General features: G+C 36.0%; 1 protein-coding gene across 1 annotated transcript; it reads right to left on the minus strand.

The window, feature by feature from the left end:
* Positions 1 to 611: 611 nt before the first annotated feature.
* On the minus strand, positions 612 to 17,041 carry LOC588238 (cornifelin). The gene is made up of 6 exons (XM_787931.5): positions 16,920 to 17,041; positions 11,566 to 11,598; positions 5,157 to 5,212; positions 4,584 to 4,677; positions 3,945 to 4,084; positions 612 to 2,923 (listed from the first exon to the last, which is right to left on the minus strand). Exons 2-6 carry the CDS (start codon positions 11,579 to 11,581, stop codon positions 2,816 to 2,818), a joined length of 414 nt encoding a protein of 137 aa, XP_793024.1. The 5' UTR covers positions 11,582 to 11,598; positions 16,920 to 17,041; the 3' UTR covers positions 612 to 2,815.
* Positions 17,042 to 17,868: the final 827 nt, after the last annotated feature.

The following is a 17,868-nucleotide window of genomic DNA, read 5'->3' on the forward strand; positions in this document are numbered from 1 at the left end:
TATTTATCATAGGTCGCAAAGAGGTTTTTGGTAGTCTTCAAAAGGTCCTCAGTGGTCTGCGATTGATCTCCTTCGCATTTTGGTAGGCTGAAGATTTACACCGCTGCATCCAAAACCTTTTGCGGAAAAAAACTGGTTGTTCAAAGGTTTTCGTGGTTTTCAAAGGGTAAGAGACAGTTTTCACATTAACTGGCGATTTATTTTCGACTGATCATTAGTGATTGACGACTTTTTCAGAGAAACATTTTGTTTAAAAGTGAAGGCGGATGATCGACTAGTATTTAGCTGAAATAATGTAATGGTGAGCTTCGATAACATGTAAACAGAGCAATGATTTTCATCTTAACTGTTTAGCAAATGAAAATAATGCCGAACGAACGTGATGTTTAATTTCACTCTTTTCTAAGAAAGACAATGGAAAAAGGTTTATTCATTTAGAAAATACATACCAAGCATCTTTTTTTCTCATTTTTACATCTTTCACACAGTTCGATTTGCTACTAGGGTTTCAATCCGGCTGAATTAAGATTAGCTTGGATTAACCGTTCGAAAATTCATTATAAACCTCCCAATAATGACCCCCAAATGACCAAGATTAAAATACAACAGTATGAGAATTATAACAATGTTCTTTAATAACTCTAAAGTTACATAAGTCTATGAAGTGAAACTATGATTGAATGAAATGTACAAGTCATGTGAAATCATGAAGAATCGTTGACAATACGTACACAAAGTGAAAATTGTTAATAACTGCGAATGAACCATTGACAACGATAACATTTACATTGATATTCAGTTATTCTTGAACACGTCATATTAAAAGTAAGCCCTTAGATGATAAATTTACGAGCCTCTTAGCTCTCCTATGATCAAAGCCACAATGTTGGCTTTGTTATACAGGCTGCTATGTTATTATAATAGTAGTCGCATCTAAAGAAAAGGTGCTAAATACTACGTTTCTAAGCGCCTTGCATTGTAATAATCATTACCCCGGTCGTTTGATTTGATTTCTAATCCACACATGATAGAGCTAGTGCTCCGCTCTCTGGGGAGTTAACACCTGGGTGGAGAGTGGCATTATAGCCGCGGTGGAATTCGAACCCCGAACGATATGATCCACAGTCCGGTGGCGTATGCACTTGACCACGACACCTCTACGAAATGTGAACAAATTTGCAAGAAATATCTTCATACTACAGGTACTGTCAGGTTTCCATTATTCAGGTAAATATAATTCATAGACTAAAGGTAAAGTAATTGAAGACCCTTTATATTGACAAGGTTTCTAAAGCACAATTTCTATACTACGCTCCTCCCAATAATAAAGCAAGCTTCATCGTCTTATTTCAATAAAATCGTCAAAATTATCAGACATAATATTAAAAGTGTGAAACTACTGTTAAAACACATATGAAAGGCAAGAACTTTAAAAGAGGGCTACATTCATTATATCAATTACTTCAGCGCAAGAATAGCAAAGAAACCCATACACAAATACTACATGCTACGCTCTGAACTTGACATCAGTTAAATGTTGTGTTGTTGTAAACCTAGTCTCAATAGCAAATAAAGTGATTAGATAATATGTGATTTATTATGTCTTTAGTACTAAAAACGTAGTAGTGTTAATTACAATATTTCTACAAACTTGCTGACAAAATAATTTTGCTAGTATTAAGATATATGTATCCAAATATGCGTCGTAAAATCCTTTTTAAAAGAAATCTACGATTCAAACCAGAGCTTTGAAATCTTCCCTGTTTCTATATAACTGTACTTGAATTGAATATTATCGTTGGAAAACCTGTTTACTTTTTTGTAATCCTTCGATATGTACTTATTAAGATTTGTTTGTCTGTTTGTTGTTTATCTTTACACATACTATTGCTTTCTCACTATGTACTCTGTATACCACTTGGATACAAATTAATGACAAATATATTATTTTAGTCACTGGTTCCTTTAATTCATTATTTCCTTTCTTTAAGTATTGTCTCGTTTACCTATTTACCCCGCTTTATGCTCAGGATGGTCTTCTCTTCATTGTAAAAACTGCACATCCTGATATATACATATTAGGAGATTGAGATGTAAACTAATTTGCCACTATGTACCTATGCATCATATATCTTTTAGTATAAAAATGACTATAACAAAGAGATTATGAATATTGAAAGTTACTCGATAAAGTTTAGCCTATTACTACTCTTGTCCGCCTCCATCTTGTTTTCCTCTACACAGCAGATAGTCCTATAACCGACGAACTAACACCTTACGATCCGACTGAGAATGCATTTTAAACTGTTGACATTTCTTCTTAAAAGACAATGATTAATCAATAGTGAGGTCCCGAAACTAAGAAGGAGAAATAGCCAGCTTCGCTACCAGTCGGTGAATGGTCGGGCGAATGGCAAGATTCCACTACGATTCGAAGCCAATCGGTCCTTTCTCCCACTAAGATGCTTTACATTATCCCACACTGTCAATATCCACTTCAATGTAATCTAATCCAAGTGTCCTTGCAGTTACAATGTGCTGCACACGTTACTCCACATGTTTGTGCTACCTTATGATATATTAATAAAATAGTTACTTGTGCAATTCATTGTTCTCTAGCAATATAAATAGTTTTCTTCACATAATAATTAATTATCTCAGTCAGAATTTATGTACCAGTTAACATGTTCATATCGTATATGTAATTAATATTTTAAAAAAATCATTTAAATGTAATTTAACAATCAAACCGTAGTCGGATTGTAAGGTGTGCGATGCGTGTGCGACTATCTGGAGTGGTTATTTGTTGCGTTGTTTAGGCCTGAGCCTTGCCAGCCTTGATTGACTTCACCTCGCGTGCAAGCTGACACTGTGCGCACGGCTGCAGGATTGTAGACAAACAACAATCGCTCAGGATAGAACCCTGTCACGAAACAATCAAGGAAACAAAAAGGAACATGTCAAGCTTCATGACTTAATACTGTTGGTCAAGTCCAAGATATTAGGTCGTTTGGTGTCCCCTTTTGAATCTGCTCTAAAGGAGTTATTGCCTTTAAAATGATAACATATTAAAGAGAGAAGGACTTGCCCTTGTGATTCCGCCGATCTACCTTTATCTTTCTTCCACCTCGACAAGTCACATGTACACATCTGTATGTTACTACATAGTTCTTATGGTTGCACAATTATTATGGGTGTCCTCAGTTGGGTGTCCTCAGTTGGGTATCGGGCTAGATGAGTACACATACGCACATCACCCCATACCATACACACACACATACGCACACACGCAAACACGCAGACACACATCCCCCATTCTAGCCTAACTTTGCAAAATAATTAGATAGACGGGTACAGATACAAATGCTAAACTATGGTCAGTTTAATCCTTGAGTAGGTGCATCTGATGCACACAAGGTTTCGGCTAATTTCGCTCTAAGTACAGAATACATTATTTGATTTATTTTCTCGTCAATTAACTTTAAAAGAAGTTTGGAAAATTAAACCCAAAACAAGCGAAACAATATCATCATTACATTACTTCAACAAATCCTCAAGTAAGTGGGTACATGGGCAAACCGTCAGTATGTATCTACTAAATTCGTGCTGTTTATCAATTTCCTAACATTCGAGCATAAAAAACGCATCAACGGGTTTTTGTTTGTTGTAAACAGAAGACTCAATGTAGAGGATGGGGTGTTGTTGGGGAGTGTGGGTGCAGGGGTGGAGAGGGGGAGGGGGCTACGCATGTGATGATGAGCAGGTCCGGGGGATAAAATGGATATGGTGTGTGTGCATATGGGGTGGTGGTAGACAAGATAAATCCAAACGCATGTTATTTTTAATTAATAAAATAAAGTAGTGTTTGAATAGGGATTTTAAGTACACTTCTCCCCCTAAAAGAATAGATAAATGAACAAATAAAAATAAAACTTTGAAAATACCTGGATGTTATGGCGTCCTCTTATCTGGGTCCTCATAGTGATGAGTGAGTTAGGTACACAGCAAGGTACGCAACAGTTCTCCCCCATATCAGTAGCAATACAGCACTGGTGACAAGGGCCCAGGAATAAGCCACAAAGACCTGTAACGGTGAAGAATATTGATTGTCATGGTAATGCTTGAGTGATCTACACAGCAAGATACGCATAGATTCTCCCCTATCCCCAGCAACGGTGACATGTACCAAGGAACCAGCTTCTATAGTATACATGTAATGATACAGAATATTTAAGAAAAGCAGAACAAATAAATCGGGTAAAACTCTAACCAGAAGAAAAAAGGAGACCTCATTATTGTCAGAATCGAAATTGGGCATAACCAAGGTATCATAGCCCATGTAGTTATTGACTTTTTTTGAAATTTACCTGCATATCAGACATATTATGTCAACCAACGTCGATCATATTTTATGTTACGATTCATCATAATTGTGATACATGTCCTCTGCTATGTTTAATTTGGCGCTTTATATCAAAAGGCCTAGGCACTTCCGTTTTCCTTAACCCATAAAGCCCCAATAAACATGTACGAAGTTCACGATGTCATATAGGTTAAGACCGACATTTCAATGAAATACTTACAGATAGGAATATCCTCAAAGCAGGAGCAGATGCCAGTGTTCCAGTCACGTGGGTTGCCACGTGGCATCAGTGGATTGGACACCATGCTTGTCACCTGATAATTTGAAGTGGGAAAATAAATGAACCAAACGAATACATTACGCAAAAACTACACAAAAAAAACAACAAAAAACACTGTTGTGATTATATTTAGGATACATAAAAGAGCAAAATTTGTAGGAAGATGATGATTTCCTAACCATTAAACAAGTTATCAGTAGCCAATATAATCCCCTATTTTTATTACTTTCCTGTCCATCAGATACACTCCGATAGATGTGTATAGTGGTATATAATTGTTATTTAAAAATGTGCTTTCAGACCACTAAATTATATAATTTAATGAACTGGTAATTTTCATACCTTTCAATAAATAAAAACAACAGTAAACTGTACGTTAGAACGGTCTGTATTGTCATTCTCTTGTGGACATTATAAATGTACCCTTTTCATCAGAACTGACTTAAAATGGAGTTAGGAATAAAGTAGATGACAGTGTCGACGTAAATAAATAATAAGTGATCTGGTATATACCTGGACTACTGTAGAGCCTGGCTGGGTGATCACCACCTCACGGGTCTCACATTTCTCTGTAGAAATGAAGGCAGAACAAAAGAGAAAGAGGAGACAGAGAAAGAGAGAGAGAGAGAGAGAGAGAGAGAGGTGGAAAGCAGTGAAAGAGAGAGAATATACAGATAGTGAAATAGAGATAGAGGGTGGATTAAAGATCCAAAGAAAATATTTGACAGAAGGGTGGGTCAGAAAAGATGACATTCGGATAAAAAAAGAGACTTATTATTCATTGATCACAAATTTTTGAAAAATTATCATTTTTTCATGAATTGATTATTCATGTAAGATTGATTAGCACTGAACCAACAATCCAGGGTTCAAATCATCTGTGATTGACAGTTAGCTACAATGCTTCTTGACTTGATAATTGTTTGCATAATGTGGAAGCTACTTCCCATGTAACCACATTAACAATTGAGGTTATTCTAGGCATTGAAGGGAATATTAATGTTTGAATGAGTAATGAGGGCACGAGAAGCACATGAAAAATGCGAATTTTACATTGTATAAATGATTTCAAAAGATAATTGGCAAGGTTCGTACAATGGGATTAAAAAAAACAACATAATGTACATATTCAAATGTTTTCATAATTATAGTATAATTGGTGCTAGCACAATATTTTTCTTGATTAATTAACAACAGATAACCAGTAGGCTTTAGTAAATACTCCGTTATGAATGTTGGCTTAAATCAAGCTGCGTTGCCTGTAAAGCTTTTCTACTTCATCATGTAAATATTTATAGCTCTTTGAATCTTATTATTAAGTTCAGCAATATTAATGACACTAGTCTACCAAGTATTGTTTGTCCCCAACCGCAATTTTTTTAAACCCGTATTTATTTGTATACGATGTGTGTATATATTTTGTTCATTTCTTTTGGGGGCAGGAAACCTTAATGTTTTATTCTGTGATTTGCAGGCAAGTGCTGACTATGATTGATGTGTATTAGTGTGTCTCGATCAACATGATAGATATCATAAACATCATGAATAGAATTGAATAATAATAAAAGTAATAAGGTACTATTTACCCAGGGTTGCAATAACAGTATTAATACTGATCTTCCTGTGGGACCTGTATTTACCATTTCCCAATCAATTACTTGATATCCATTTACACCTGGGTGGAAAGTGGCAAATTTAATGTCTTCCCAAGGGAAATAAGCACAGGGCAGGGATTCGAACCCTCAACGATTTCTTCACAATACCACGGCACCGCCACATGCAGAAAGGAATTTTCGTTCATGCTCAAATTAAATTCATCTTATACCTTTTTCTATTATTAATATTTTTGTTTGTTGCTAGAACAAACTTAGGCGCCATGTAAAAGGAAAACTTAATTCCTGTGTCTAGTCGCTTTAACATTTATTCGTATTTCGTGATATCAAAAATTAGAATTCTTGAAATCTAGAAATCACTTTTCTTGATAGCAAAAACTTCCCTTTGTTATAAACAGAAAATTAATTGTTGATATCAAGAATTCTATTTTTTTAAATCACATAAAAGGATTCAATTTTAAAACGGCCTGCTATACGTTCCACATGTGTCATTGTTATTGCAACGTGTTACAACCAATCAATTGAAGGACCTTTGTGCACATTTTCTTTTATGTATCAGATCAAATTTAGCACATGCCGATACCGATCTCCACATTTTTCATTAAATTTGATTGAAGTCTAAGTAAGACAAACTAGTATTTGTTAAGCCCCATCTATTTACTAAAGAGGATAATTTTTTAGGTAAATCAATGCAACTTATTTAAACATGTTATCGGAATAGCTAGGACTGGGGGATATAGGTCAGGCACAAACGAAATAAATGAAAAAAGTAGTGTAATTAAAAGAAATCCTTAAAAATCCCAGACAACAAATTTCTGTGTAATTTTTGTGAACGTTTTTATTTCGATTAACATTTCAAACTTGCGATACCATAGAGAGAGAGAGGGAGAGAGATTGAGAGAGAGAGAGATTGAGAGAAAGAGAGAAAGAGAGAGAGAGAGAGAAAGAGAGAAAGAAAGAAAGAGAGAGAGAGAGAGTGTGTGTGGTACGACTCTAAAAATTACAGACTGAGTATACGGAAATCTTTTGATTCATAGTTTACCGAACCGAATGAAAATTAAATAACCCTGAGTGATTGTTGCATTATAGAGGTACTCATTGAACGGCTGCTTACTGTCTGGGTTTACTCACACATGAAACGCATACAAAGCCTATTATACTTTTGGCTGAGTAAATTTGAATTCCAGTTTCTAGTCCAGATCTTTTCAAAAGGAGGATCAGGCAAGGGGTCCCCATGCTATTTCATATTTGATTTATTTTCCTCCTGTTTAGGGAAACGCTATCGGGTCAATTTCAACACAAATGTTGTTAATTCAAGTTTCTATGTTTTGTTTGCATTTCAGACACGTCAAAGGTTTATATCACGGCGAAGTTGCATCAAATTTAAGATTTCCGTCATACCCACGGTAGAAATGTTCTCAAATTGTTATTATTTCTTTTAGAACAAAAATATAAAATGGCAAAAAGAGAATGGATGCGGGCCGGATGAGAAAAAGGAGGAAGGAACGAGAAACAAGAAATTATGTTTGTTTGGACTAGTTGCCAAACAGACCACCGTATTTATACACTGACAGAAACATCCAGGGACTTTAGCTGAATCTATAAATTGAGGGCAAATAAAAAAAAACATAATACAACCACACAGACACGTATCAAAATAACAAAGAATTGAAATACAATAAGTTTCATGAATGTATTGGAATAAATGCACCCCCGAAAGACTTACCGAATGAATGGGTTTAAAGCAGAAAGACGGGAAGGACAACAGTGGAAAACATGACACCAAGTAGAAAGGCAATGGGATGGGTTTAGCGTTGAGGGATTAAGTATGATTAGGGACCAGAGAAAGAGAGTGAGAGATCGGAGAGAGCGATTGAGAGAGCGAGAGAGAGAGAGAGAGAGAGAGAGAGGGGGGGATAGATAGAGAGAGAGGGAGAGAGGGGGAGAGAGAGAGAGGGGAGGGGGAGATAGAGAGAGAGAGGGGGAGAGAGAGAGGGGATGAGAGAGACCATTGAAAGAGGACGTGACAGGATTGAGAAGGGTATTCCAATGTAATAGAAGAATGAGTGGGAGAGAGAGGGAGAGAAAGAGAGGGGGGGGGGGAGAGGAAGAGGTATTCGTTAATAAAGGGATGTGACCACAAGAGGGAGGAAAAACGTAAAAGCGTGAGCGATTGAAGGTGAGATAGAGAGAGAGATAGAGGAATGGAGTGGGGAAGAGAGAAAGAGATTGAAGGAGAAATAGAGAGAGATAGAGGAATTGAGGGAGGGAGGGACAGAGAGAGGGACCATGTATAGAGGACGTATGACAGAGAAAAGGATTTGAAAGTAATAGAGAATAGCAATGAGTGAGTGGATGAGTGAGAGAGAGAGAGAGAGAGGGAGAGAGAGAGTACATTGACGGTGACGTGACAGGAACAAGAAGGTCATTCCAATGTAATACAAAATATGAATGAGTGGGTGTGTGTGTGTGTGAAAGAGAGAGAGAGAGAGAGAGGGGGAGAGAGAGAGAGCGAGAAATAGCAGAGAAAGAGAGAGACACTGAACTGTGTAAGTATATAGGGAGTGGTAAAATTACTTTTGTCCCCTGTCATTCTTTGTCCCTGCCTTCCATCTTTAGAATCTTTTGAATCCTGTAGAAGGAGTTTCATTCAATTTCTACCGTACCGGTTTCATTGTGATCTATGTGATAACCCAATATTTGCACAAATTTGCTTTCGATTCTGCAAACAGATGTATGATTGAATATTAACATTGAGGAAATATTACTCCCAGACAAACTAATGGGTCTGTGGCATTGAAGATACTACTGAGTTATATTATTTTCGAATCTTCTCGGGGCCCCTTAAATAGAATTGTAGAAATTAAGCATACTTCTCCTTGTTGGCGCAGTGGAAAACAAAGGAGAAAAAATTCGGTAGTCCTTGGTTTGATTTATATCTTAGTTTCCTAAAAAATGTTTTAAATAATAACACTTGATGAATATCTTAAAATGAACTCTTCCACTACTTGTTCCCAACTTTATATTATCTGTTACATATCGAGCATCTAAAGATAAAATCTCTCCGCCTCCCTTGACTAATGAGGGTTATCAAAGTGTCGAATAAATATAGGTGTATAATATAATACATGGATGTAAATGTCTCAGTTTTAAAGAATAACAAATACGAATAAATCTGTGGTAAAACTTCTCTGAGAAGCAAAACAACATCGCTTGAATAAGAAAATAATTGGGATGCTTTGGTTGGTCATAGTAATGAATAAAATAATTCACATTATAATGCACGACGGGATAAAGAATAAAAACCATGGAAAAAGATAAAAAGATAACAAACAAATACAAAAGATAAAACTATTATGTTTCACCGTCCTCCTCCCACCCTCTTGGATCGGCGGAAACACCGTTAGATAATGGGCCTGGATAAAATATTTAAACCAGTCCTTTTTTTTTACTTACTATCGGAGATTTTCAAAGAGAAAACGCGCTTCCGAAATCTGAAAAAAATTCTTTTCTTGTGTATATTGGTTTTGATGTTTTTTTTGTTGTCTTTCTTAATTTGCTTGTCAGAGGTATTTTAGACTTGTCACGGACTAAAGATGGTCAATGGACTGCCCGAAACAGTGCTCCCAGAGAAAGAAATTAGTACTGTCGGTAAGATACCCACTTTAAAACAATCATCGATCCATGCCTTCTAACAATCATGCATTTATTTTTTTTCTTTGCTTTTATTGCTGCTGTATAGTATTGAAATATTATTTTGAAATGAAGCACATGTTATTAAGAAGGGTTGCGTGACCTTGTATGTCTGTGATCGTGACATTTCCATCTTCATTACATTATGATATTCAATCGATCTGTCGACGGGTTTGGATCAATATCAACCTAACCGCTCTCCACACAAGGCTACACACAACACAGTGTTACGCGTGGATAGAGTAATGGCTAATTTTCTCCCTTTTCCGCCCCTTTGGCTTACAAATCTATCTCTCGTTATTTTATTCATATTTCTATTTCTATTTCTAATCCGTTATCCCTTACTTTTCTGTTGCTATCCGTGCTTATTTTAATTATGATATATGCATTCGTATTATGATATTTATCATGTTGATTTAGTATGTATCACATACTTTGGTTTTTTCGGCCAGTGGAGATTAATTTCCTGTTTAAAAGGCAATAGTTATGGCTCAATAAATAACCTGAATCTGAAATGAGTTGGGAAAATGTTCCAGACTTTTCACTGTGTAGAATTGCTTTGTTCTTTATCTAACCCATGTACTACTGAATTCCTATATTCCCCATATGTTTAATACAGAAACTACCATGTTCCAGTAGGAAAAGGGTTAAATACTGAGAGAAACGATGTAACACTGTGAGACTATGGTGTTTATCATAGTAGAAACCACATTATGACGCCTTGCCCAATTTGGAACACTGTGGTAGGGTTAATGGTCATAACATAATGTGTTACATATACCGTGTGACTAAATGTATCTTACTGTGGCAACAGAGAGTATTAATAACACTGCATTATATGAATGTCATTATTCCATAACCAAATTATTCCACAGCTACAAGAAATTGACAATGATATACAATACAAGGTTACCATAGTACATCGTTTTTAAAATGCAATTAAAGGAGATTTTTCTAATATACGCACATTATGGCCACATTTTCTCAGTGTCAATGAACTTAGCACACTGTGTACACAATATGGCAATAGAGTGTATATTTAGCATTGTAAAATCATTACGTGCATATTTAGCATTGTGAAATCATTACACGCACAGTCAATACATTGTTTAGCCACTAAACTAAATTATCGAACTCAGCCACATGTACCAGTAAATTTTGTTTTAATCATTATTTTTACTGGTAAAAATACTGGTAGAGGTGTTATGTTATGTTATGTTATGTCTAGTGGATAAGTCACCTGACTGCAGATCACAAGGTACGGGGTTGGAGTCCCTCCGCGGCATTAGTGTCCTTTGGCAAGACGTTAACATATACATTTGCAAACTCTCCGCCCATGTGTTACCCGGTAGGATGCGAAAGTCAATGTAGTTAGTTGAGCAATTGTGCGCTTGTAAAAATGACACATGGCTGGAATGCTCCCCAGGGAGTGGAGAGAATGCGCATACATTGTGTGCGGATAAGCCTGACCAGGGTACTAACATATCTGTAGAGCGCTTAAACACGTCGTTGATGACAAAGCGCTATATATGATAGCCAAATATTATTATTATAGTAAATCGCAACATAATAATTTCCCATGAAATAATCATTTCCAATAGTAAAATGGTACTTACCGTATTGCGTCGACATTGTGCAGATCTAAATGACTGAAATATATAAAAATAGAAACAAAGGAATAATGTGAAATGGTTAGCAAATGTTTCACTTCATTGAAGACAGTATTGATGTGTATTTTTTTCTAAATAACAGGCCTACTACGAACGATATAAAAAAAAATCAACAACTACAAGTTTCTGTCAAGAAAAAATATATAAATCTCTAATAAAATATGATTACCAAAAATTATAAAAGCAACCGTTTTAAAACAAAATATATGTACAACACAATCTCGACAACAATAATAAATTAGACGGTGGCATCAACTACAATAATGATAACATCAACAGCAAGAACAACAACAAGAAACACAGCCACAAAGGAAACATAGATTTTATTGAACACAGTATTAAGCTGAAATCGAAAAAGGGAAGGAACACCTGCTCATGTAAGGTGAATATGGCATTGAGATCCGCTAGCTTCTGTGAGTTGCATGGAGAGAAAAATTGTATTTGCTTAAACTGTGATTTCTAAAGATATTGTTTATCAAACCATGTGGACCGAATCCATTCTATTTGTTGGAATTTTGAAAAGATTCGTACAGCCTATTGTGAGAGGCAAAGTATTATTGACATATGGTCGTAGATCATCGAAGCGGCTGATCATGTGCAAACTCTATACACCTTCCTGACATAATGCGTAACTCTATAAGACATGTTCTGATAATTAATATTGTAGCGTACTTCTTTAAGGGACTTGGTAACATTGTCCAGATGAGAGAAAATGGTTCTAAGGTAGTGACGTCAATGCTAGATGTACAATTAAAGATAATCTGAAAGTTACACATGACGCCTTCAAATAAAACCATTAGTATCTTTGTGACTCACTAATTTGTTAAAGGAATGTTTGCATGTTAGAGGTTAATGCAGTAAAATTAATATAATAAGTAACATTTCATTACAAAAATAGACAATTTTTTCATCATCCTTCAACAATGTTTACCGGTTCACTTCCATGAATAATTCTTGGTAGTATGTTATCAGTTACATTTTGTGTCGAGGTCAATATTTCTATTACTATTATATTGTGTACATGTTCACAAAAATGTTATGTTATGTACTTTTTATATCGCTGAAATGTAATTGGATTTGTATGTTGCAGAAGAAAATAAAGTCAATTCAAATTCAATACCATACCGCAAATAATATTTCCCTGAAAACAGTCTAATCAACGTGATAAAAGAAACCAGCAGAAGAACCTGAAAATGAGTTGTATCATTCCTACATGCAAACAATAGGGGTGATTCGATTGAAGGTTTCGGTATAACCAAACGGTTTAAAGGCAGGAGGAAATGTTCGTAACATCAAAATCAATGAATGAAGACTTAAAACCTTCTGTGCGGCACACAAAACCGTCTGACGTCTTTTTTATAACAGCAATTGTGCATGGCTGAATGAACCCTGTAAAAGCTGAAAACTCTACTTAATTGTATGATATGAAATAATCCTTGAGATATAAGGAGATCAAACAGTGTTCCGTAAAGCCTCTGACCTGGAAAGAAAGAAGGAGCACCAATAAACGTATATAAAGAAAGATAGACCAATACCCCCCCCCCCGCCCCACCCTCACCATGTCAGACAATATTAAGCGTCATACTGTAAGTACAAATTTGCCGCCATCCCGCTAAACTGCGTGTTAATTCTAACACACGCGTTTCAACTGTATGTCCGTGTACTGGTACGTATGATGCTTTCGTGTTGAGACACATAGACACCCAAAATAATAGTCTGGATCCCCCTACCCCCCCATTTCCAAACTTGATTGGATAACTTGCTTAGCCCATGGTTTCCATCGCCGCAAACAGATCCCCCAATATTTTAATCCAGACTTGTTCACAAATCAGCACGTGAAGCCCAGCACTGGATCAAAATGTCTCAGTTTAATTCCGTTTTTAAAACTGCTATAAAAGAATGAATCTTTAGTGCAGCTTCTGTAAGAAAAAAAAATCGTTTAAAATGAAGAAGAAAAAAAATCATAGGAAAATGCTTCGGTTTTTAAATGAATGAATGAAATGATTCACACTATATTCAGATCGGGGTAGGGGATGAAAACTATGGAAACTAAAGATAAATAATTCACAAAAGAAATAACAAAACAAGAAGTATATATTATGTTCTACTGCTTAATACCCATTCCGTCCCTGACGCTTTCCCAAATGAGCGTGTGAAGCCATGCATAATTATGTAGCCTTGTATTTCATTGTCAGTGGCACTTTAAGCAGCGGTATAGATCGAGGTGACATTTTTTTCTCAAATTTGTTTCCATCTGAGCATTTCGCTGCTTTCATCCATTAAGACGATTAGATATAAAATGGTTCCATTAACCTGCCTGGAATCGAACCCTGGATAATCAGCGAACGAGTCAACCGGGGAGCTCAAAACCAATCAACTTTCAAACATAATATATTGGCTACTTTGATGACTTGTTGAGAATATTATGCATTAGCTTAATCATCTAGCCCGATACCAATTAGATTGCCATCTCTTTATCTATAAAACTCGACACTCGCCATGTTGCACTAATTGTTGCGCACGAGATAGCAGACATTATAAGTAGGTTTGATTAAAACAACGTTATGGGCAGACGGTAGAGGCAGGACAACCGTAAATTCGAAACTCGGTGAAATAAAATTGATGACAAAAAAACACCATCAAACACACCCCACCCCTTAAAAAAAACCCAGAGGAACGAGGCTGTATTTTATCATTATGGATTGCACCCTCCAATGTTCCATTTTTTTAAAACTTATGTATAGATGGAAATTATCATGCATGTGTGGGTGCGTACAAACCAATGCAATATTTCATACACAAACTCAAAATGAAATTAATATACAACTGGTGTTGTGGTAATTGTTTATAGTTTTGTGGTATAATGGTTGATTAACTTGACTCTCAGTCCAAGAAATGAAGGTTCGAATCTCTATCTAACACTAACGTCCTGTGGGAAGATGTTAATCCATATTTTCCACAACCGGACACCAATAAGGAGTGCGTATGAGTAAAAGATAAAGAGAGAGTGTGCGTGTGTGTGTGTGTGTGTGTGAGAGAGAGAGAGATAGAGAGAGAAAGAAACACACACACACACGCGGACATACATACTAAGACAGGGTTGAGTGGAGAGAAATTATGAGTCATCTTGAAGTTTATACGTGGTAATAAAATTAAGAGAAGCCAATAAAAGGTTTTCATTGACTGTGAGACTGTAAATAATCTGGTAATTTTCTTGTCACTATGGTTACACAAAGATACTAGGTTTTTGCTTTGAATTTCTTTCTTGAAAATCCTCATAAAGATTAAGAAATTTAAGTTAAAATCATTATTGAAAATTTGTCCAGTTCCAATCACTACTTTAAACGCAGAGTTGCATCAATTTCGAAACTATGTAATGCTATGAAGTGATAATGTATACGTCAATTGTATAATAAGCGGCTGAATTTAAGACCATATGAGTAAAATATTTCCATCACACCATGTGAATAATACATGAGATCTCTAAGAGTAGCACTACATATAATTTATGCCATCATTAATACACAAATCCGTATACACGCATTAGCTATCCAGAAACAATGACAAACAATATTCTATCTTTTAGATATGTGTGTCGATCCGTTTATAATTTGTCCACATTATATTATCATCATTTCATTTTCTAATACACGTTTAAAATATATTTTGATGTCCATATTTGCCAGACTACCCTCTTGTAAAGAAGAAACTATGTAATCTTTGCTGTTTTCTCTTTTCTCATGTACACCGAAGTGGATCCGAAATAGAAACTTGACAATACTGACAGGAAAAAGAAACAAAATAAAACAAAGGGGCAAAGGGAAATTGCACTTCCCTTGTTGTTGCATGTTGACAACAATTTATCATTATCGTTATATGCTTCAGCAATACTCTCTAAAGTAACTGACCAAACACTTTAAACGGTTATCCCTTTTAATGAATTAAAATACAATTTTAATAATTACAGCGCACGCTCTCTTCTCCATTTACCAGCATGCTAGACAATTACATGCAATCCTTTACTAATCCAATTGCATTGAATCACATATCCTCTAATAGGTTATCCTCTTTTACATCTGGGTAGAGAGACCATCAAAATGTCCACTTTGCTTTCAAACGTTAGTGGCGCGTCGGAACGTCAACCCAAGACCTTTAAATGCAGAAGCAAGGGATCAAACCTATCACTATCACACTCCGAATAAGTCCTTCACATTTCTTCAATTCAATTCACAATGACCAGTCTATATGCATACGCCCTTGTTTTTTCTCATTTTCGAATGACCTCCAAAGAAATGTATTCCTGGTTTGCCATGGAAACGAGATTGAATCAATGATATGAATCATAACTAGGACTTCGATTTATTTTATCAACTTGGTCTATCAGTATCACTGTTCTAGCTCAAAACTGGTCATTTAATTCCATGTTTCTCATTTGACAATGAGTTTGGACATAAACTTAAAGGTACAAATAGTAGGCATTTATTGAAAATAAAGTGCTCTTAAATGGACAAAGAAAACGTGGCATTTGTAATGTATAACATGAATAACAAGCATCCGTTTTGTTTCCTTTTACTTTTTAAATGATATTGACATCATTATTGTTGTGCTTATTAAGATGATCGCGTATATAAGGAGTTGACAGGCGATTCTCATTGAGAGCAACATTCTTAAATTATTCATCAAAGTCATGCAAATTGACTACTCGGCATGATGTTCTCGAGAGTTTGGAGGCGGATTAACGGGAAGGGGCATGTGCCCACTTTTTCTTTTTCATTTCCCACATATAACATGTGTAATACGGGTAGTATATCTCACAAGCGCTTAGAGATATCGTAAATGTAATAAGCGCTATATAAAAGCGGCAGATTAAGGATAGTGCGCCTCTTAGCCTTCATCTACATCTTCGACTGCCCAGAGAACCACGCTAGTTTTCTGACTTTGAGATTCGAATTAAATGAAAATATCAATTCTAATGCCGTAGGAACATCTTTCAATATATATTCTCCCATAATTTTCTCACGCGGATCAATATCTTTACTAAAAAGAAAGCGATAAAACAATTTTCCCCTGGCTCTCCCCATTACTGTCCATATATTTTGAAATGTATGAACCGCGTGCCACGCCCAGTACGTTCATACAACGCTACCATCCACCACTTCAAAACTACGTCTGTATACATTCACAACATACATTTCAAGTGACACACAACAAGTGGTAATCTTCTTTACAAAACTTGTTCAAGATTAAAATTAAATTATCAGGAAATAAATGCATTTGAAATGCAAAAAGGAACCACTCACCAATCGCTAAGTGCAGACAGAAACCTGTAGATCCAAACTATAAACACGACGATACAGTATTATACGACACACGAGTTGCACCAGCCAGGGACGTCAGTGTGCAGTTCGCCGAGCCGTTAATACCAAAGCAGTAGAAGATTGCGATCTCTCTCCCTCCCTCCCTCCTCTCTCTCTCTCTCTCTCTCTCTCTCTCTCTCTTTCATGGTTTTTTTTTTCAATGTCGAACCTCGCTTTCGTTTTGTTCTCTGCTTTCACAATGGAACGCACCTCCGCTTTTTTAGCTAGTCTAGGTCACAGATGCAGTTTGAATGCGTTTTCCCCATATACACTGTGCTACCAACCTTAAAAAAATGTCAACATCAAAAGGAAATGGAGAACGATGAGAGCGAGAGAGAGAGGGAGAGATAATAAGAGAGAAAAAGAGAGAGATAGAGAGAGAGAGAGAGAGAGAGAGATTGGGGGCATGAGAGCGAGAGAGGGGGAGAGATAATAAGAGATAAAGAGAGAGAGAAAGAAAGATAGAGAGATAGACAGACAGAGAGAGAGAGAGAGAGCATGAGAGCGAGAGCATGAGAGCGAGAGAGAAGGAGAGATAATGATATATATATATATATATATATATATATATATATATATATATATAAAGAGAGATAGAGAGAGAGAGCCCGCAAGAGAGCTAGAGAGAGAGAGAAAGAGGGGAGAGATATTGAGATAGGGAGAGGGAGAGAGAGAAGGAGAGATAGAAAGAGAGAATGAGAATTCTCCGCATTTATCCCCAAGTAAACCTTTATTTACAAAAAAATAAAATGTTACTTATCCATGAATTGATAACTTTGGCTACTGCAATATTCATGTTCAAACTTCTCCAAAATATGATTCCTGAAGTTTTTGATAGTCATTTCACTTTAAATTGTTCTGTCCATGATTATAATACCAGGAATGCCCTAAA

This window comes from Strongylocentrotus purpuratus, unplaced genomic scaffold (genome assembly GCF_000002235.5).
Source record: "Strongylocentrotus purpuratus isolate Spur 01 unplaced genomic scaffold, Spur_5.0 spur5_scaffold_20, whole genome shotgun sequence".
In the NCBI taxonomy this organism is placed as follows: domain Eukaryota; kingdom Metazoa; phylum Echinodermata; class Echinoidea; order Camarodonta; family Strongylocentrotidae; genus Strongylocentrotus; species Strongylocentrotus purpuratus.